The sequence below is a fragment of the Phyllostomus hastatus genome, unplaced genomic scaffold (genome assembly GCF_019186645.2).
Source record: "Phyllostomus hastatus isolate PE091 unplaced genomic scaffold, TTU_PhHast_1.1 phas_contig_254, whole genome shotgun sequence".
Lineage (NCBI taxonomy): Eukaryota > Metazoa > Chordata > Mammalia > Chiroptera > Phyllostomidae > Phyllostomus > Phyllostomus hastatus.
The window spans coordinates 21,896,805-21,918,599 of NW_025333810.1; the positions used below are offsets into that span (position 1 = coordinate 21,896,805).

Consider the following 21,795-nt stretch of genomic DNA (forward strand, 5'->3'; position numbering starts at 1 on the left):
TTACCAACCATCGTGCAAACACTTGGGACTTTGTTAAGATTCAACACTAATGATTCATGTATTTTCATAGTCTGAAAATTACTTCTGAAATTTTACTTTGCAAAGTTAAACTAGTCACATAAAAATTCAGAAGCCCTGTAATGGTAAATATTAGTTTTCCAGAGTTTTTTAATCAAGGAATTTGGATAATTGATTGAATATTTAATGAGTAATTATATATTTTTATAAAATGGCTGTTTTTAGTAAATTCAAGACATTCATGTTCCTAATCTTCCATTGTGTTTTCCTTAGCTTTCTTTCCATTGATTAATAAGATGTTATCCATATTACCCAAAAATGAACATTTAATAATAATAATTTTATAAATCTTTGTAACTGTCAATTGCTCTATAAAATGTATTAGTTTGGTGAGATCATTTTGTTTATAATATCATTATCTTATTGATAGCATAATAACAGTGATAATGATAAGGATAAATGCTTAATTATGATGTAGATATAATTTAAGACTTAATTTTTTATAGAAATGGCATATGCTCATTATAAAACTTAAATAAAATGAAAGTACAAAGAAGAGAGCACAATTATATCAAATATTAACCTATTGCATATATTTAGGTGGAAATATAAAAAATATAACAATGGAATTATATAATACATGATATTAATAAAATTCTTTTTATTTTTTATTGTATTTTTCCATTACCATTTATTGCCTTTATACCCTCTCCCCCAGCAATCCCCACACTGTTGTCCATGTCCATGAGTCCTTTTTCCTTTCTGCTCAAAATCTCTGTGCCTGTCTATCCCCCACCCCCTTAGCTGTCATCCTGCTCTCTCTCTCTCTGAGTCTGTCTCTATTTTCCTTGTTAGTTCAGTTTGCTCATTAGATTCGACATATGAGTGAAATCACATGGCATTTGTCTTTCTCTGACTGGCTTTTTTCACTTAACGTAATGTTTTCCAGGTCCATCCATACTGTCACAAAGGGTAATTTTTTTTTTATGGCCCAGTAGTATTCCATTGTGTAAATCCCATAGTTGCTTTATCCACTCATCAACTGATAGACTCTTAGGCTGCTTCCATATCTTGGTGATTGTAAATAATGCTTCAATGAACATAGGGGTGCCTATGTTCTTTCTAATCACTGTCTTGAGTTCCTTTGTTGTGTCAAAAGGCAAATCCATTTTTAATTTTTTGAGGTATTTCCATAATGCTTTCCATGGTGGCTACATCAATCTGCATTTCTACCAACAGTACAAAAACGTTCCCCTTTCTCCAACTCCCAGCTAGCACTTGTTGTTTATTGATTTATTGATGATAGCCATTCTGATAGGTATGAGGTGGTATCTCATTGTGGTTTTACTTTGCATTTCTCTGATGGTTAGTGATGTTGAGCATCTTTTCATAGGTCTATTGGCCATCCGCATGTCCTCTTCGGAGAAGTATCTGTTCAGGTCTTTACCCATTTTTAATTGGGTCATTTGGCTTTTTGGCATTGAGTTTTGTGAGTTCTTTATAAATTTTGGGTATTAACCCTTTATCAGATGTATCAGTGAATATGTTCATTCCGTGGGTTTTAATGTTTTCCTTTGCTGTGCAAAATGTTTTAGTTTGATGTAGTTCCATTAGTCTATTCTTTTTTCTTTCTCTTGCCTGGGGAGATATATCCAATTAAATATTGCTACAAGCACTGTCCAAGATTTTGCTGCCTGTTTTCTTCTATGATTTTTATAGTTTCAGATAAAACATTTAAGTCTTTAATCCATTTTGAATCTATTCTTGTGTGTGATATAAGAAGGTGGTCTAGTTTCATTTTTCTGTACATATCTCGCAATTTTACCAACACCAGTTACTGAACAAATTATCTCTAGCCCATTGTATGTGCTTGCTTCCTCTGTTGAATAGTAACTTACTATAAAGGTGTGGGTTTATTTTATTTTATTTTACAACTGGGGATTTTTTTTTATTGTTGTTCAAGTACAGTTGTCTCCATTTTCCCCCACCACTCTCCCCACCCACACCCCAGCCTTCCACACCTCTGTGTGGGTTTATTTCTGGACTCTATGCCTATGTCCCTGGCCAACCGTTCCCACCAACTTGGTATATCACTGGTTATTTATAAATACCTACTTGTTCTATTATTAATATAAAAAGAGTTTTAAAAAGAAAAAGAACCCCAGAACTGGAGAGTTTATGTCACAGTTCCTCAGGGAATTCAGGGAAGGTTTTTGTGCTTGAGGTCAGTCTTTGGGAATCCACTGGCCCCTGACTAATGCAGCTGTTGAACCTTTGGCCTTTGCATGTGCAAGCTTGTGGGGGGGGGGGGTGTATGTGTCTGTGTGTGTATCTGTCTGTGTGTGCTCACATGTGTCAGAAAGTCCCCAGGATCTGGAGGACTTTAACTTCCCAGATACTGACACTTAGGAAGTTAATTTTAGACTCTTAGCCCAGAACCAGGAGATGAGGAGGAAAGCAAGTATTAAGGGCACAAAAAGGCAGGTGCAAAGACAGAAAAAGAAACTGAAGTTTATTAGGTCTGGGGGCTCCCTGGTAAAATCAGAACCTGAATCCCTCAGTGCAGTACTTACTTCCTAAAAGTGTATTCTGTTTTATGGGCTGGTTCAACACCATCATTCCCAAGCTTTTCATCCACCTGATTGTCTTAAGAGCTTTCTTTTCTAGGGATGTGGGAGCAGTCTACAGAATTTTCTCCTCCTTGGAGCCTCTGAATATCAGAAGCACAAATTGTACCCAGAGTCAGGGTTATGTCCAGCTTTCTCCTGATACCATCTGATCTCAGAATGTGGGCTATGGACAAGGCTCCACCCAGGAAAACCTGGGTACCTACTCTCTGCCAGCCTCTGTGAGGTTCAGGAGTGAACCAGGCAGGGTCCCTGCTGCTTAAGAAACTTGGAACTCAGAGCTGCCATTACTTGAGTACCTAGGCTCTTATCATCATATAGAGCCTTTTTGTCCACATTAACCCCTCACTTGTTTAACAGCCTGGTGAAGTAGATGTTATTATCATCCCAGATAAGGAAGTGAGGTAGGTATTCAAAGGCTGATTACCTACTGTGTGTCCAATAAGATGCTCCCTCCTCTCTGCAATGACACCAAGGTGGGGGGCGGGGGGACACTGTCCTCATAGAAAGAATACAGTCAAGGTTTACTCCAGCTGGGTCCCTGGCACAAGAGGGAGCACTATAAGTATGTGCTAGATGGGTGGATGGATGAATGGATGATGATGATGCATGACTGGATGGACAGACAGATGAATGAACAGATGACAGATGATGAAGGGATGGATGAGTGGATGATAGGTAGTTGAATGGATGGATGCATGGATGGATAATGTATGGCTTATGGAAGCATGGGTTAAATGAATGAATGAGAGATTACCTAGCTGAGTTGAGGTTTGAATCCACCTGGGCTCCTCAGACACAGTGCTTTATTTGACCTTGGGAGAGTGACAGAAAGTAAAGAGACTCTCTCCTTTGGAAAAATAAGAAAAAATATTTCTTCATCAAGAGGAATAGTGTGGGGGTGGGAAGATGAAAGTTGAAAAGATTTTTAGATATTTTCAAGGTAAAATAAAAAATGGCCCTTGGTGCCAAGTACTATCAAATTGAGATATAAGTCTAAATGCAGTATGAAAAAGAAAGAAATGCAGCTGGAGAAATAGATCTTCAGCAGCCTTGACCACAGTATTTCTGAGATCCCATAGAAATCATGATTAATTAGGAAATCTCCAGTTGGCTTGGAACCAGAGATGTTTCAAGCTGGCCTGAGTTTGGAGAACTCCTTGTCTAAGTCCCATGTTGTCTCTGCCCCAGTTCCAGAGTATGTGTGTGTTCAGAGGAGCTTGTGTTAGTTCCCATCTTCCACTTCAGAGACCGTGAGGAGGCTTCCGGCAGGGGCCTGCACAGTCTCTCCAGTCCTCAAGATGACCCTGCAAAATTCCAAGAGTCTCTGGAGTAAGGGGCTATTTCTGGGCTCAGGCTCCGTGTCCATGTTTGGTCTTCAAGGAGCACATTGTGAACTTTCTCTCACCTGCCAAGACTTCATCCTGAAACCCTCCTGGGAGGGCACTGATCCCCCCCTTCCTCCAAGGCGGCAAACAACAGCTGGGAATGCAGCTTCTGCAACACCCTCCAACAACCACCCTGGCATGAAAAACCAAAGGGAGTCTCTGGAGAACACCCAACTGACACTCGTTTCCTTTTTTCCCTAAAAAATAATTTCAGTTCCTAAAAATAATTCTTCTCATTGAAAAAAAAAACTCCAGGCAATAGTGATACATTTAAAGAAGGGATTTAACCCCACCCCCCCAAAAAAAATCACCTGAAATTCCACCTCCCAGAACTAGTGTGTATGGTCACCTGGACAAACACCCTTTCAGATAAGCTCTTGTTACATGTGTTCACACAGATGCCATTTTGCAAAAAGAGGGCTTGAGCTGTTCTACAACCTTTTTTATTTAAAACCCAACAGTGTGTAATGGGCCTTCCTCTATACCAAGGAATATGAATTTCCAATTTAAAAAATATCCATGTACTTTTATTTAACTTTATTTATATTTTACTGTATTAACTAATACCCTATGGATGGACATTTAGGTTGTTTCCAACTTTTTATTCTCACAATTTGTTTGACCTCCCCAACAGCTGTTTTCTGCAGAATTTCCCCTTCGGCTCCCTTCTATAGAAAGCCAGCTCAGAGCTGCCTGAAGGAGGAAGGGAGAGAGAGAGGAAGGATTGCCTTTGGGCTTCTATAAAGCATCCCCAAGCCCTGGCCAGTGTGGCTCAGTTGGTTGGATTGTTGCCCTGTGAACCAAAAGGTTAGGGGTTTGATTTCCAGTCAGGGCACATTACTAGGTTGTGGGTTCGATCACAGTCGGGGTACATACGTGAGGCAACTGATCCATGTTTCTCTCTCACAACACTTTCTTTCTCACTCTCTGACTCAAAGCAATGAAAAAAATGTCCTTGGATGAGATAAATAAATAAAACAATAAGCTTCCCGAAGGAGATAAGGCAGGAAGGAGCCTGGGGTTACAAGGTAGAGCTAGGAGACAGAAGCCTCAGGCTTGTCTCAGGTGCCCTCCTCCAGGTCAGCGAGTTCCAGAGCCTGAATATAGCCTGGAGGTGTGGGTCCAGCCTGTCCCTGCCCCAGCAGCTAACAGTAATCTACACATCCACGCTATGTGAAATGAGGAGCTGGGATAGTCAAAGAGGCAGCAAGGAAATGCTCCCATAAGGGGCAGGGCTGCTGGGGACACAACCCTGTAGTTACCTGCAGACACCAGCCGAGGAACACCAAGGCCTGATAAACATATTTGGATTCTGTTCCCTCCCCTCCCACCACCAGCCCTGAACCAAGTTATCAGAACTCATGGTTCCAACACTTGACCTTGCTCAGAGGAGCCCGTCATGGTCCAGGGAAGCAGCCAAGGGGATAAGCACAAGTCAATGAAGGTGGAATTTCTTGGGATCTCCACTCTGAGTCATTCAGGGAGAACTTTAACATGTAGGCAGCCTATTACCACTTCAAAGCCTTTTCAAGACAAGCCACAAACTAGGAGAAAATACTTACAAAGCACATATCCAATAATAGTCTTGTATCCAGAATATAAAGAGAACTCTCAAAAATTAATAATAAGAAAACTAACTACCGGATGATTAAAGATGGACAAAAAGAACTAAACAGACATTTCTCCAAAGAGGATATGTGGGTGACAAATAAACATGTGAAAAGGTGCTCAACATCATTGGTTGATGGTGATTAGTCCGAAGTTTTTAAAAGTATTTTCAAGTCCATAATCCCACTTGATCATTTCATCAATTCTGTGAGGTAAGTTGTTGTTGTTACCATTTTACAGTGAAAAAAATGAGACTCATGGAGTTTAAGTGACTTGCCCAAGGTCAGAACAGAGATTCAAAATCAAGGAACTTCTTCCCCTTGGGAGATTTCTGGATTCTAAGAATGTTCTAGATGCCAACATTTAGCATCCAATTGGTCAAGGCCACACTTCTCATTTTAGCAAGAAGAGAAGACCACATGCCACCCACATAGCCCTCACCATCCTGACCAGCCTTATAAGCGGCAGGACCTAGAGCAGGGCCTGCCCCTACGGTGCCCAGGGAGGTGTGGAGCGAGGGACTATTGAGTATCCAATAGCAGGAGCTCCCACAGGCTGGGTAAGGCCTGTCCTGTGGACCTTTCACAGCTAGTGCTCTGCTTTATAGAAAGGGGGCCTGTTCTAGGAGCAGCTGGTTCAAGTCAAGGTCCTGGCAGAGAGCAAGAAAATCTGTAGCTTTAGCTTCTGGCCCTGAATCTGAACAGGGGTCCGATGTATTGTACTTTGACATACCTTGACTAAATTTGATTTCATCTGAGGCTCTGGGCCCTGATCTTGGTCCTAGGGGCCTCTCCAAGGGCACTAAGTGTGGGGGTCCTCGGGCTGGCAGGAAGAAGAGAGAACACAGGATTGACCGTGGTGCCACCCTTCCACCCTTTTCTCCTGGATCTCCTCGGCCCTTCCCAGTCACTCTCTCATTATAGTGCTCAGCACAGCATTTCCCCACCAAAGGCCACCAGGCAATGCTGCAAAGTCCTGGAAGGCAGAGAAAGTGTTAATTGTATATCTTCACTAGGGTCTAACAAAGAACTTGGCACAGAGTTCAAGGAACATGGGAAAGGAAGGAAGAGAAGGAGGGGCAGGGAGAGACCGACACACACAGAAGTGCTAGCAGGCCTAAGCCACCTGTTTGGAGGCAGGGACTAGCCCTGTGTACTGTGCCAAGTCCAGGAGTTTCTGGGTGTAGATGCTGAGAATAATTCCCATCTCAACTACCACCTGAAGCGAGTACTGTGCTTGGAGTCATTGTTTTCATCACAGGGCTCTGGCTTTCATTGTTCAACAAATATTAACTGATCCTCTGATAGATGCCAGGCACTTTATATATATGAACTCATTTAATACTCTTAACTAGCCTATGTGGTAAGTGCCACTGTTGTCCCGATTTACAGACAAGAGAATTGAGACACAAAACTTTCACAGAGCTATTAAGGGGCAAACCCAGAGAATCTGGCTTCAGAGTCCAAGTTCTTAACCACCACGTTCTACTGCCTCCCAGTGAACAGATCAGGCCAAGCCTCTGCCCTCACCATGGTTACATTCTATGAGGGAAAGAGCATTGTTAAATAGTGATAAGTGCTAGAAAGGAAAACAAAGCCATGCCACAGAGGCTGACTTGCTGTGTGTCTTTGGGCAAATTGCTTCACCCCTCTGAACCTGTTTCCTCATCTGCTAAAAGCAAGTCAGAACTCATCGGACCTACCTCCCAGCCCAGGTTGTTGGAAGGATCAAAATAAGCTAGTGGGCACAGGAACCCTTTGTTTTCATTTTTGTGTACCAACACCAACCCATGACTCCAGGGAAGTTTTTCCTCTAGGGGATTTGAGTCAGCTTGCTTTCTGTAGAAAGGTATCACTAAACTTTCCCATTTTTATGAGCCAGATGATTCCAAGTCCAGTGTGATTCTTGCTGCATTTTTAAAGGCAGACGCTTCTGTTTGTGCCCACCTACTCTTGAGAAGTAGTAGTCACCTGACTGTTACTTTAAGGGCCTTCCCCAGACCAAGCACACTTACTGAAATGGAACTATCTGGACTGCTGACCATTAAAATCTCCCCTGTAAGAAGCTCAGACCATGAGAGACCAGGGGGCAGATGCTGGATATCCAACATTTGCTCCAGATCCATTTGCTGCCCTTTAACACCCCATCTTACTTTCCCAGGATGCTGACCTCCACCAGCTACCTTGCAGGTCCCTGCTCTCTCACTTCTGCTGGGTTTGGCCAAAGAAGAGAAGGGGAGGAGAGGGGTGAGTGGGCAGGAGAGATAATGGAGCCTCAGCTGTGTCTGGTGGGGCAATAGCTGAGCTGTCCCCCTGAGGGCTGCACTTTTCCTACAGCCACTTCTGAGATGTGGTGGCTTTCCTGTCACCTCTCCAGGGGTGGAGGGTGCCTCACCATCCCTGTTGGTTTTCCTTAACCCTGCCTGATTAAACACTAGGCAGGGATCACATTGGAGCATGTTCTTTCCTGCTGGGGCCCAGACAGAAAACCTGTGGCCAGGGGTATGTCCTCCCAGAATCACCGTGGGGCAGCACCCCATTTCTTCTCACAGGCCCCGGCTGTCATTAGCCACAGGATGAAGATCATGTGAGAGAAAGTCGGTGCCCAAGCTTTGGGTGGAGCATTCCAAGGATGGACTCCCGGCCTGGCTACCAGGGGAGGGCTCTCCCTACAGCCTACCTATCCTGGATACCTGGACACTGCTTTCAAAGGCCATCTCACCTGCTGCACCCAGAGAAGCCCCATTTTTATCTGTTTACAACCCAGACTTCCACACAAGAATCTGCCCATTAAAAGTTCTTCTGCTGAAGGAAATAAAAACAACCCCATCAGTCATCAGAATTGGGGAGCAGCAGGTTGGTGAGAATGGCACCTCAGCCGCATTTGACAACAGTCATGATTAGAAGCATCTTAGCCAAAATCTCATGTTACCTTTGGGGAAACCAAAGTCCAGCATGGGAGAAGCGAGGTCCTTGGATGTGAAGTATTCAGGCAGGGTAGGTGCTCATAGAGGTCAATGGTATAAGTACTTATCAATATGATTCTTCATTGCTAATTCCATTTGTCAGAGTACAATAACATGCTGTAGGGGTTATATGCTAACAGAAAGCATCCAAAAAACATTAATACATACTAAATAAAAGGTTCTTAGGGTTTCAAGTAGCTGCTTCCCAGTTCTGAGTCCAGAGACAAAAAGGGAAATCAGCTCTGTGCTAAGGTGGGTTCCTTTTCCTTCTAACAGTGAATTGAGGCTTCAACAACCTGAATATAGAAGCTAAAGCCATACAACTCTTAGAAGAAAACACAGGGATAAATCTTCATGACCTTGAATTTGGCAGTAGCTTTCTTAAATATGACACCACAAGCATAGGCAACAAAAGAAAAAAAACAGATAAATTGGGCATCATTAAAATTAACTTTTGGTGGGGAGTGATGGGGACTAAATGCAGACAACTGTAATTGAACAACAATAAAATAATTTTAAAATAATTTAAAAATAACTTTTGTGCATCAAAGGGCATTAAGAAACTAAAAAAAGTATACCAAAGGGGAGAAAATATTTGCAAATTATATATTTCATAAGGGGCTAGTATCTAAAATATATAAAGAACTCTTCCAACTTAAAAATAGAAAGACAACCCAATTAAAATGGGCAAAGGACTTGTAAAGATATATTTCCAAAAACACACAAATGACCACCAAGCACATGAAAAGATGCTCAGTGTTGTTAGTCATTAGGGAAATGTAAATTAAAACCACAATGAGATGCGACTTCACACCCAGCAGGATGACCATGATAAAAAAGAAAAAGAAAGAAAAATAGCAAGTGGTGAGAATGAGGAGAAATTGGAATTGTGAATTATATTCCCACCGGTAATTGTGAATTACCGGTGGGAATATAAAAGAAAAACAGTTAAAAAGTTTCTCAAAAACTAGACATAGAATTACCAGATTATCCAGCAATTCTATTCCTAGGTAAATATCTAAAAGAATTGAAAACAGGTGCTCAAACAAATATAGGTACATGTGTGTCCACAGCAGCACTGCTCACAATAGCCAGAAAGTGGTAACAACCCAAGTGTTCCTTAATGAAAGAGTAGGTAAAGAAACTGTAGAATATACATGCAGCAGAATATTATTCAGCCATAAAAAGAAATGAACTGCTAAATACCTACAGCATGGATGAATTTTGGAAACATTATACCAAATGAAAGAAGCCAGGCACAAAAGATCATATGTTATATGATTCCATCTGTATGAAATACGTAGAATAGATAAAACCATAGAGACGGAAAGCAGACTGTTAGTTGCCAGGGGCTGGGGGAGAAACAGTTTAAGGGGTAGTGGGCTTCCTTTTGGGCCAACGAAAATGTTTTGAAACTAGATAGAGGTGGGAGTTGTACAACATTGTGAATATACTAAATGTCATTGAGTTATTTGCTCAAAATGGTTAGTTTTGTTATGTTAACTTTTTCTCAACTTTAAAAAAAAGTGAATTAAGGACTTGGGAACAGAGAATGATGGCAGATTCCAGGAAGAAAGTCCCCCAAGCAGTTTCTCCCCGCAGACCCAGAAGAAAACACCCTGCTTGAGAAGGACACAAAGGAATCCTTGCCTTCTTTCATTGCATTTTACAGATGGGAAAGGGGGGCCCAGAAAGGACAAGGACTTGCTCAGGGCCATGAAATGCTCCAGAAGCATTTTGAGCTCAAAGCTGGCTTTAGAACACAGAGCTGGCCCTGCACCATGATGCCACATGACCTCTGCTGACCATGGTGGGCTGGAGGAGACCCATGGCCATAATAGATGAGTGAAGTCCAAGCTCACATGGGCCTTCCAGCCTGAGTGTGTGAAAGGGACAAAGACATCACCAATTGACCATCTGGGCTCATCCTTGCCAAAGGCTTTGGATGAGTCAATGCAGGTCTTCCTCCTTGAGAGTCAGCCCCCTCTGTGAGTGCAGTTACAGCTTTAAGAGGAAAACCCATTAGCTAGCTGTTCTATTTCTGCCCACAGCCTGCATCCCTGGGCTGAGGTCATCAGTTTCCCTAGAGGGGCAATGGGAGGAAGGCAAATGTCCTAGAATTAGGGCATTCACTGATCCCCCCTGAGGGACCCACGAGTATCCAGTCAGGCCCTGGAAGGTGAGGCCAGCTGGCCCACTGGAGCCCTGAGGGGTTCTTTTCTTTTTTAAGGTTTTGCTGGCTCAGACCTGTTGGGCAGGTATAAAAGGGAAGGGCCAGCCTCTGCTGGACACCCAGTCTCTTCCATTGTGGTCTCAGGTGGGTATCATAGGGGGTGGTGGAGAGATGGGAAATGGGGCTTGGGTTCCTAGAGGAGCCACCTGAGGTAAGTAGATGAAATGAAGAGAGATGAGCAAGTGGAAGCAGGGGATAAGCATTTCTTGAGCACCTGCCTGACCCAGGGGTTGCAGAGTGGGGACCTCATTCAATGTTCCAAGAGACTTGGACCTACAGGACTTGGGCTACATTCCACAATGAGGCAGGAGCATCTGGGATTCAAACCCAGATCAGCCCCATTCACTGCCCAACGTATGGGGGCAGGGGGCGGGGAATGGCGGGGCCGAGGGGCGCTGGATTGAGGCTGGGTTCAATCCCAGCCCTGCCTTTTCCATGCTTTGCAATGTATCTCTTCCACCTAAGGACCCTTTTAGTTTTTCATTCAGTGAGCTAAATTTTTATGTTTTGTGGTTCTTCATTTTTTAAAAATGGGTCTTGGGTATCAAAGATGCCTGGAAAGAGCCATTGTCCAGGAGGAGGGGAGGACAGGAGTCGTTTGGATACAGGGGGCACTTGGAGTTGGGGTCCTAACTGAGAAGGAGGCTGGTAGCCACTGAGAGGGGTGGAGTCTGGTGTCAGAGGCCTGTACAGCCCTCAGGTATGATTGGTCCCAGGCCACCAGGCCGGGACAACAGCAATAACACATCGGCTGGTGGTTCACAGCAAAAACCACCATTAAAAAAGTATAAGGAGCCATATTATAATGAACAAAGGAGGGTTTCTAACCCTCCGCCATTAGAACAATTGAAAAGGAACCTGGCCCTCAGAAGCAGTTCTTTTGTTTTAATGATGACCAAGGTGACCTGTGGCACAGCTGAGTGAGACACAAGTCTCCTGGGTGCTGGATGAAGACTGCTCAAGGCCACTGGCAGGAACCAAGGACTCCCTGTCCAGGGCTCCTCAGTGATGGGACTCAGGAGGGATTAGGCAGGGCTCTTATCCTGGGCTCAGGCATCTTCCTTGGGAAAACCATCCTGTTGTGATTTTCACTGCCTTCACCTGAAATATACCATTTCCTCCCCTTTTAATACAGGCAACAAATCGAAGTCATATTAACTGTACCTGTGACTTTGTCATCAACAAGTCACTGATACTGTCATATCATGTTACAACTGTTGCAAAAAGCTCAAAAGATTGTTAATTCCCATCGTTGCTTCAGAATTGTGGCTATTAGACCTGCTGTTAGATTGTGTTGCTTGATTTGTTAGTAAGGAAGCACGTATTACCATATCATACATGTTTAATATTTTGTTAATTATATTTTAATGCCCTTTGTCTTCTGGGTGACCCTGTATATTTTATTACCTGAATTTAAAACATTTTATCCAATGGAACTGCAGATATCACCAGATGGCACAAGACCCCCCACTGTCTTCCTCTCATTTGTAGTTTCTATAGAATGGACCAACTCTGGGGTTGGGGAACACAGGCTCCAGCTAGAACTCACTAAGCTGGACCCCAAGGGAGACAAGAAGAGGAGGAAGAGTCTGGCTTTGCCTCCACTGCTTGCCTGTCCTGGCTCAGCCTCTTTTGGAAACACCAGGACACCTCCCAGGGCCCCTCCTGGGACAGCGTGGTGCAGCAGGGGTCCAGGGGCACAGTAGTGAGACCCCCCATCTCCAGCTGGGTTATTTAAAGGTGGACGCTGGACTCGGCCTCAAGAACTGCAATGTGAGCAAAGGAGCTCAGAATCACAACCCCCCACAAACTTCAATAAGTTTCTTCTCTCCCAAGACAATCTGAGACACCCAGTTCTCCTTCCTGGTGGTTTGGTGAAATTGCTTGGGTCTGGAAACTAAGAGGCCCAGGCTGGCCTCATCTTAAGAGAGGTAATCACTGAACCCGGGCAATTAATTGTAACCAGGTCTCACTTAGCATCTGGTAATTCCTGTGGACCTCTGATCAGATTAGTGTTTTAAAATGCATAAAATAAACTATATAGGGTTACAAAGGAAACTGATGGTATTAAACTACAGTTATCAAAATGTTAAAAAATCAATGTGTGGTATAGTAATTAACAGTGTGCTGCTTTGTTAGTGGATTTTAATAACCTCCAACTGAGGGTCTAATAAGACAGAATTTCAAAGTTGAGGTGACGGTACTGTGTTTCTTTAGACTATAAGATGCACCCTCCCAATTTGAGGGGAATAATGGTTGTTAATTCTGCTGTTGAGTTCTGTTTACATTTACATTAGTGAAATATTATGTTATTTGTGTTATTAAATATTTTACCCATGTTTTTGCTTCAAAATTTTTTTCCTATTTTCCTCTTCTAAAACCTAGATGCGTCTTATGGTCCAAAAAATATGGTAAATACTATTCTGAGATGTCTGCAACCACACTGAAAGGAAAGTAGCTGTGGTATCTGTTGGGGACAAGCCACAGCAGTTCTGGTACTACCATGGCTTGTGGCCTCTGCTCATACCTTAAGGGAAAGTGAAAACCAAGTGGTGATCCTTTTTTTGTCTATTTTATTGTTGAAAGTCCTTGCTTTAACCCCTCCTGGCTCTAGTCTTCTCCTCCACAAAATGATCCAGCCTTACCTCATAGCCTGAATGTAAATGATACATCAGACAAAAAATGCAGAAGCATTTTTTTTCTTAGGTGTAAACAATTCTGAGGAGTTATTAGCTTATTATAAGTAATTAAGACCTAATATTACCAAGACATCAAAAGTGACATGAGAAGCAACCCCCTGTCTCTCTTGGGGTCTTCGCCTCAGCCCATACATCAGTCCTGACAAACTGCCCTTGCTCTCTCTCCCCTACAGCACCTAGGGAAGTCCTGGTTCCCGCCCTTTGTTCCTTCTGGCTTCTCCCTCAGCCAAGCCACAATGCCCGGTGGATATAAAGGCGAATGTGGGGACGATGTGGACCCAATGCCCTTCCTGGCACCTCCTGAGAAGGAGAGAATCGAAGCCATGAACAAGCCCTATGACATCAAGAAGTCCTGCTGGGTCAAAGATGAGAAGGAGGGCTTCGTCGCCGGAGAGATCCAGTCTGAACAGGGGGACCAAGTCACCGTGAAGACGGTCACCAACCAGGTGAGTGGGGAATAATCTCCAGCGTGAAACTGAGCTTTGGAAGTGGCAGACACTCAGACTCTGTGTCCATGCTTCTGCTCAAGAGGCAGAGTAGCAGAAAGAGCAGATGCCTCTGAGCCCCATGTGCTGGGTTCAAGTTCAGGCACAATGACATTCAAGCTGTGTGGTCCTGGGAAAGATACTTTTCCGCTCTGAGCTTTGGCTCTCTCACAATAGAGATTCCAACATGATAGGACATAGGAAAGTACTTTGCATGCTCTGAAACAATACATATGTACAAGAGATTATCATGAGTTACTCATCTTTAAAGTCCCAAACAGTTCTCCTGTGGAATCTGTTTTCTAAGAGGGAAAGGGAGCCTCCCACCCATCAATGGATGCACTATGAGCCCATGACAGCATAAGGAATGTGAGACAGGGCCTGGAGCACTCTGGCCAGCTTGGGTGAGCTCTTTAGTTCCACAGACAACAGATGGTGGCTCTGAGCCCCTTGCTGCCTGGTGGTGGTGTGCTGGAGCTGGCTTGTCCTTAATTGCAAGGGCCAAACACTCAACATTCAAGACTTGCATCCAGTTGTTAAACCTTTGGCATCTTGATGTCAGCAATGATGGCAGTATCTACACGGTGGGAATTGACAAATGGTAGAAATCAGAGATTTTTTTCCCCATACAAAGGGTTAACCAGCACACCACTCTCTCTGCTAATCTACACTGTCTAACTCTGAGGGGTGACGTGAGAAAGTGAATAAAAAATTCATTTTATTAAATCCCTACCCTGCTGCAGACTCCCAGTGAGGCACTGAACAATGTATTCAATCCTGTCAATAACCTTATGTAGTAGGATTTATTGATCCTATTTTTCAGTAGGATCAAGAAGACTTTAGGTGACTTGTCCATGGTCACAGTGATGAACTCACTCAAAGTTAGAGCATCTGGCTCAAACACCTGTGTTCCCTCTACTTCACCATGCCATCTCTCCATGGTGGCTGCAAAGGGGGAGTGTGAGGTCAGAGCTTGGTTAATTTCATGCATAAGAGAAGCCAGGGACCTTCCATAATGAGAATTTGCAATAGTTGAGCTGTACTTTGCATCACCCTTCTAGGGAAGTGACTTGAGAGAAATGAGGCTATAGTTGGATTAAAGTGGATTTGAACATAAAAGTCAGCCTAATTCTCAGGAGGAACATACTTTTCAGAAGGGCAGAGCATTATAGTGTTGTAAGAAATGATGGATGATAAGAGTGTAGCCCCAGAGGCCCCAGTCTGGATGCAATTTAAGGACAATACTTCTCTGAGCTTCTGCAATGGACACACCATCCAGCCAGATTTGGGACAGAAGAGACTGACTCACTTGGTCCCTAAGATAAAGGCTGGAGCTGAGAAATAAGTCTTTGCCTATGGATGAATCCCTGAGATCCAGAAACTACTGGAAATGGACTCTGAATAAAACCTAGCTTGACTTACTAGGGGTATGGTGACCATTACTGGGTGAATTTTCCAGAACTGTCAAGGTATCAAATTATCTGCCTATTGGACTCATAAATTATTAAAAGTTTCAAAATTCAAATGTGTGTTTAAGCCTCACATCTCAGGCTATAGGCAGTTCAAAGATTTTTTATTTTCTGGATCACAGGTCTTAAGCTTTGGCCTCAAATGATGAAATTTAAGAGTTGGTGCTAGTCTGCATTTACAGATAAAAAACCAGTGTGCACAAGGGGGCAGAATTTGCCTGCCATGCACAGGAACTCTGACTCTGAATGCTGTACATCTACTGCCCAACATCCATCGTTCTCTTCTTTTTCTTTCTCTCATTTGCTTGCTTGTTTTCAATTTTATCTTTCCCATTGGTTTGGTGGGAGCATGAGAATGTCTCTTTTTTAATGAAAAAGTTTATTACTATTTAGAAACCACCACTAATTCCCAAGGCAGAGAGCCAAGAGTCACATCTCTGCAAAGTGTCACTGGGATCAATGAGGAAGGTCTGATCAACTACCAGAATGGACTTGGTGGGAAAAGAAGCATAGGCCAGAGGTGTTCTGAATGTAGGGAGGGAAATTCATATCTTACAAATCATTTTTCCATAATCTCACTTAAGGTCATATAATTTTCCCAGAAACCAGCCATGGAGGCTATTGTCACCCCTACTTGTTAGGGCTCATGTGACCTCTGAAGTTCCTCCCCTTCCCACACTGCACAGGGGTATGGCTGGACCAGGAGCTGGGCCCACTGAACACCTGACTCCAGCTCCTTCCAGGACAGTGTGTGTGTAGTAACCCGTGCCAGATACTGCTGTGGCTATGGCGGTACTGTTCCCTAATTTGTGTGCTATGTCTTGACATCTCCCTCAGACTCTCACCGTGAAGAAGGATGATATCCAGCAGATGAACCCACCCAAATTCTACCAGGCCAATGACATGGCAGACATGACCTTCTTGAATGAGGCCAGTGTCCTGAACAATCTGCGCCAACGCTACGTCAACATGAGGATCTATGTGAGTGCCTGGGGCTGGGGGAGAGAAGGAAGTGGGCACTGCAGGTCTTCTGCCCCTCTCCTGATGGAAGGGGGCAGCTACTCTACCTTCCCCAGCAACCAATGCACATTATGACACAGACAAGGGCACAGAGACTGTGTTTCTGACCCATTAGAACATCTTCTCCAAGCTTTCAACATCTCAGTGATGGCACCATCTCCCACAGGCAACTGAAATACATTTCGTTGAAGCTGTCACCCAGAAGTCTTCCTCCCTACCCTGATACAGTCACCAGCAAGCAGTGTCCGCTGCATTGTGGATGAGACACAAGACAAATTCACATGGACTACCAAGTCCTGTGGAGGAAAAGAGATTTCACAGCCATTCTCTCAAGGGGAGAGCACCTCTGCCCTTGCCTTGACAAGCTTTAATTGCTCTTCTGGGCACATTACATTGAGGAGGGTCCTCATTTACTATGCACAGGTTCACTTTAGGTGGTTACCTTTTACAGAAAACAAAGGAAAGAATGATGCTAATTATTTCAAAGAGAAGGATGTTGCAGACCAAGGGCAAAAGCGGTTGAACCGGTTATACTACATACTGGGGGGGTTTAGCACAGACTTTAGGAAATTACAGTAAGCACCTGCCACCTCAATTCAGGGTGAGGCAGTTTTAGCAAAAGCAAGTCTCACAGCTGTCTAGGTACAATGCAGGCCTAATTCCCCATGGGAGAACCTATCTGTGGGTGTGGGTCCTATGCATCTCTGAGTGGGAGCTGGGCCCATGTCACGCAGAGTGGTCTCCTATATTTCCCCCCTTGTTTTTAGTTAGGGCCACTATAGATCCCACAAAGCTTGCTACTTGCTGGTCTCTCACACAACCCTGGGAAAATAATTTGCAAGTATGTCAAAGTACACAGAGCATCGTTATAATCAGTAAGCAACCAGCGGCTCCAAAGACCCACATTCTCAAATTAAGCCCATCAGTCATTGTCAGGCAGTAATGATCAAATGAATAACATTCAAAGAACTATGAAGGTTTATTTAGCGACAGGGTCAAATAGCTAAAGGGTCATAAAACTTCGGGGAAACAAACTTATTTCAGGCTTAGACCCTCATTGTTTAAATTGAGGGTATTAGCAAAGCAGGTTTCACAGGATTTTATGCTTTCTTTCTTAGGCCTGATCTCCCCTGGGAACCCACCCTTTCCAGCACAGGGCCACACCCACCTCCAGCATTGTTTCAGGCTTAGGGTGAGCAGGGGAAATAAGGCAGCCAAGAAATTAGGAGACTTCTTGCAAACAGAATGAGGACTCAGGCTATGCCAAAGCTGAGGGGTGAGGGTCACCCCTTTCTCTATATCACCCCCTTTCACCCCCTTTTATCACCCCCTTTTTCTATAGCCCCCAAAGTCTTTCCCTGAGGGCCACCTTGTGATTGTGCTTGTCTTAGGTCGTCCCTCCCTTGAGGAATCTTACCCATCACTGGCTAACCGATCATGCACTGGGGGCCAGGCAGGGTGAAGTAAAGTGGACAGAGGTGGTGTTTCTGTCAGGGAGATAAGCTTCATCTCCTCAGTGACTTAGGGTCCCAAGGTCTCTCACTCAGCCTTAGCCATGGGGGTTTACAGTTTCTGAAACCAGGCAGGGCAGTTCCCAGCATCATCCTACCCCACCCCTGCAAACTCCACAATCAAAATATCATTTTCTCTTTAGTGACTTTATATGGCTTGATTAGAAGTCCCTCCCTGCCCCCATCCATCCATCTATCCAATCATTCATTTATCTATCCTTCCTTCTTTCCTTGTTTTCTTCCTTTCTTCCTCATCTTTCTTCATTCTATCCATCCATCTAATTACTCATTCAACAAACATTGTGCACTATGCTGGAATGAGCAAAGTGGTTTACCATCAGTCCCCTGACCATCTTGGAAATCCCAAGACAGAAATATGATTTCCTGAAAGTGCTGGTGGCTACATTCAGCATGGGACGTCAGGAAGTTTTGGTGTTTGCCCCTCTGGATGTCTTTACTAAAACAGAAAGATGCTTATCTGGTAGGGATAGATGAGGTGGGTCCTGCCTTCAAGGTCAGGAGCCCCTGGGGATTTCTGGTCGCTTGTGGTGATAGCCAAGATGGCTGCTGCATGCTTCCTTCCCTCAACCTACTTCAATACTACTTTAGTTCCACCTTCAAGGCCCCAGGAGCACCATAGCCCCAGGCCATGCTGATAGACCACTACAAAGCTCTTGGAAATATTTGCTGGGTTTGGAGACTAGTGAGGACACCACTGGACCTCAGGTCTGGAAAGAACCACATTCTCCTTAGCTGAGCCTGGAGCTTGGACTGAGAATGTCTGTGTGGGCTTGATGGCCAAGCTCAGGGGTGCAGCCTACTCAGAGTCACTCTGCAGCCAAGCCCTTGCTCACCTTGCATAGCCACACCATGTCTTTGGGCTAAGGGACTGTAGGCTCTGTGGAATATGGCCTAAGGGCCCAAGGCAAGGAGTCTCCTCTTAAGACACCTCCGTTGCTGGTTGAACATCTCTGACAGGCAGGGGATGCTCCACAGCTGCAACTGCTTCCCTTTCACACCCTCCTGTAAGGGAAGATGGGGAACCTGTCCTTTCTTTCTGGCAAAAACAGGGATATAACTGGTTTCCAGGCCACTGTCTACACTACCCACCACCCCCACTGATATAGGGCTAGAGGGGAAGAGTGATTAAATGACTGGAGTCCCAGGATGAGACACTGCATATCATACTTACAATTCAATAGGATTCCTTGTAAAACTTAATATATCACTGCTATATTAAGGAGAAGCTGGGATAGACAGGGGCTGGGGAAGATCATGGGGGGGCAGTAGTCCCACTTGGACCAAAGTGGAAAGTCTTAAAGTTGAACTACAAAGAGGCACAGAATGGAAACAGCAGATCAATATGAGTGTCCAACAAGGAAAAGAAAGAGTCTGGAAGCCACAGATGGGCACCCATGGATTTGGCTATTTCTTGCCCTCACTTATTCTCTGTTCAGATAATTTCTTGTACTACCTCATTGGTTTTTCTGGTTCTTTTTATGGGATGATTTTCTTACAAAATTGCCTTGGGATGAAAAGAGAAGCTGACATTTCTTTTTAAGAGTAAATCAAACCCAACTGCCCACCGGTATGGGATTGTGCCCACACAGTGAGCACTGCACAGCTGTTAAAACACCCCAGAAATCTCTGTGAACTCTTATGGAAAAATCTCCCAGATATATTAAGTGGAGAAAGAAATACATAAAACAGTATTATAAAATACTACTATCCTTAGTTTTAAAAACAAGGTGGGGCATCAGAACATGTCTCTGAATTTGTTTGTATATGCATCAGAAACCATGGATGTAGATATTAGAAAGCACTTACCTGTGGGAGGAGGGGGCAGGCACTGTGCAGTTAGGGGAACTTTTTACTACATGTTTGTCCATACGGTGACTGTGTTATCTATTCAGATAATTAAACCAAAGGAAAATGAAACATATATATTAAGGAGAAGACTTGTTTTTCATACTGAATGAAGACTCAGACATAGATTTTGCCCCCAGAGAGGACACCATTCTATCTCTCCAGGCTGGCAGTGACTCCAGCCAGGCTGCTCTATGACAGCCTGGAGCCCAGAGGGAGGGAGGCAGCAGAAGGAAGGGCCAGCTAACCATCTTCCTTTCCTCCCACCAGACCTACTCGGGCTTATTCTGCGTGACAGTCAACCCTTACAGGTGGCTGCCCATCTACGGGGCCCGAGTGGCCAACATGTACAAAGGCAAGAAGCGCACAGAGATGCCACCCCACCTCTTCTCCATCTCAGACAATGCCTACCATGACATGCTCATGGGTGAGTGGGGTGGGGCCTACTGGGGCTCTCATGGTGGATGACAGGTGCTCCTTTGCCACTGTTGCTCCAAATGCATGAGAACCATGTGCAACCCAATCCCAACCCTGACCCTGCACCACCTGTTGCAGTTTTTTGCTAAATGTTGAGCAGCAACAGAATGTGATTTTAACACCAGGCACCAGTCAGTGCTCAATGAGTGCACTTGCTAAGTACCAGCCCTACCTTGGGCCCATCTCATTTAAGCATCACAAAAGCCAGGGTGCCAAGTTAAGTAGCTTGCCCAGAACTCAAGTCAACTTTTAACCATTCCTTGTATGATCTCTGCCACACAGTACAGGGGCCCCATGAAGTGACTTTTTTATTATCATTTCTCTTTATTTTGCTTATGATTGGGTAGCTTTATGGGACAGACTAATAGAAACAGGGTGGATAGTCAGTTCTTGGCCCTTTCTGCAAAGTTTGATGCAGAGGCTGGCATGTTACCACAGACCCCACAGGGCCCAGGGTTTTCAGACCCACCTGGCTTCCTGGCCACTCCCCAAGTTGGGTGGGATGCAGGCAAATGCAGACTGTTTGGCAAAGATGATGTCAAATGTCTAGTTTCTGAGTGTTTCCTAGTTACATTTTCCAATTGCTGTTTTCGTCCCTGCAGATCGTGAAAATCAGTCTATGCTAATCACGTAAGTGTCCCTTCTGTCCTTCGGTCTATACACATATAATCAAGCCTGAGTCTTACGTGTGTAAATATGCCCTCTTAAATTAACTGGTGGGACCTTGTATAGAAATCTGTGGGCAGCAAGTGAGCTTAGCACAATTAGTAAATCTGCACCTGCTAAACTAAGGGGAGCCCCCATGTCCGTAAGCCCCCCACCTGCCTGTCACAGCTGAAGGGTGAAAGGTGATCACACTCGGCCTGAACTTTATCGCTCCACTCCTCTGCGGCCACTCCCCTGTCGGTGCTTCACTTGTCTGCTCCCATTTTCCACCCACAGTGGAGAATCTGGTGCTGGCAAGACTGAGAACACAAAGAAGGTCATCCAGTACTTTGCCAATATCGGAGGAACTGGCAAACAGTCCACGGATACGAAGGTAGGGCTGACTGCGCAGGCTCAGGTCTGCATCCTTGGCCTGCTCCATCTTTGGGCCCATGGGGCAGCACCTTTGTGACCCTCACAGCTGGTCCATGGATTAGGGCCATTTCACAGACAAGAAGACTGAGGCTTGGAGAGAAGTGACTTGGTTGGGGTCACACAGGGAGAAGGTGGTCTTCTCCCACAGGATGAATTCTGCTGCCCAGGCCACATCTAACATTCAGGCGCTGGGGCACAGAGTATTAGCTATGCCAGTGGCACCATCAAATGCCAACAAAGAAAAGGGGGTTGGGAGAGAGACCAGGGATGCCCAGGGAGCATGTTCAGCTTGCTCAGGGGTGTCCACCAAGAGCAAAGTGAGGAAACAACAGCTAAGAATGAAGGCCTA

The 21,795-nt window shown here is 44.5% G+C and overlaps 1 protein-coding gene across 1 annotated transcript in view; it reads left to right on the forward strand.

The window, feature by feature from the left end:
- The first annotated feature begins 13,774 nt into the window (after positions 1-13,774).
- Positions 13,775-21,795, forward strand: part of LOC123818099 (myosin-16) — a 52,125-nt gene continuing 44,104 nt past the window's right edge. Inside the window, exons 1-5 of the mRNA XM_045837999.1 lie at positions 13,775-13,984; positions 16,330-16,473; positions 20,160-20,316; positions 20,969-20,996; positions 21,309-21,405. Of these exons, the coding sequence (XP_045693955.1) occupies positions 13,775-13,984; positions 16,330-16,473; positions 20,160-20,316; positions 20,969-20,996; positions 21,309-21,405 (636 nt within the window). The remainder of the gene's footprint in view (positions 13,985-16,329; positions 16,474-20,159; positions 20,317-20,968; positions 20,997-21,308; positions 21,406-21,795) is intronic.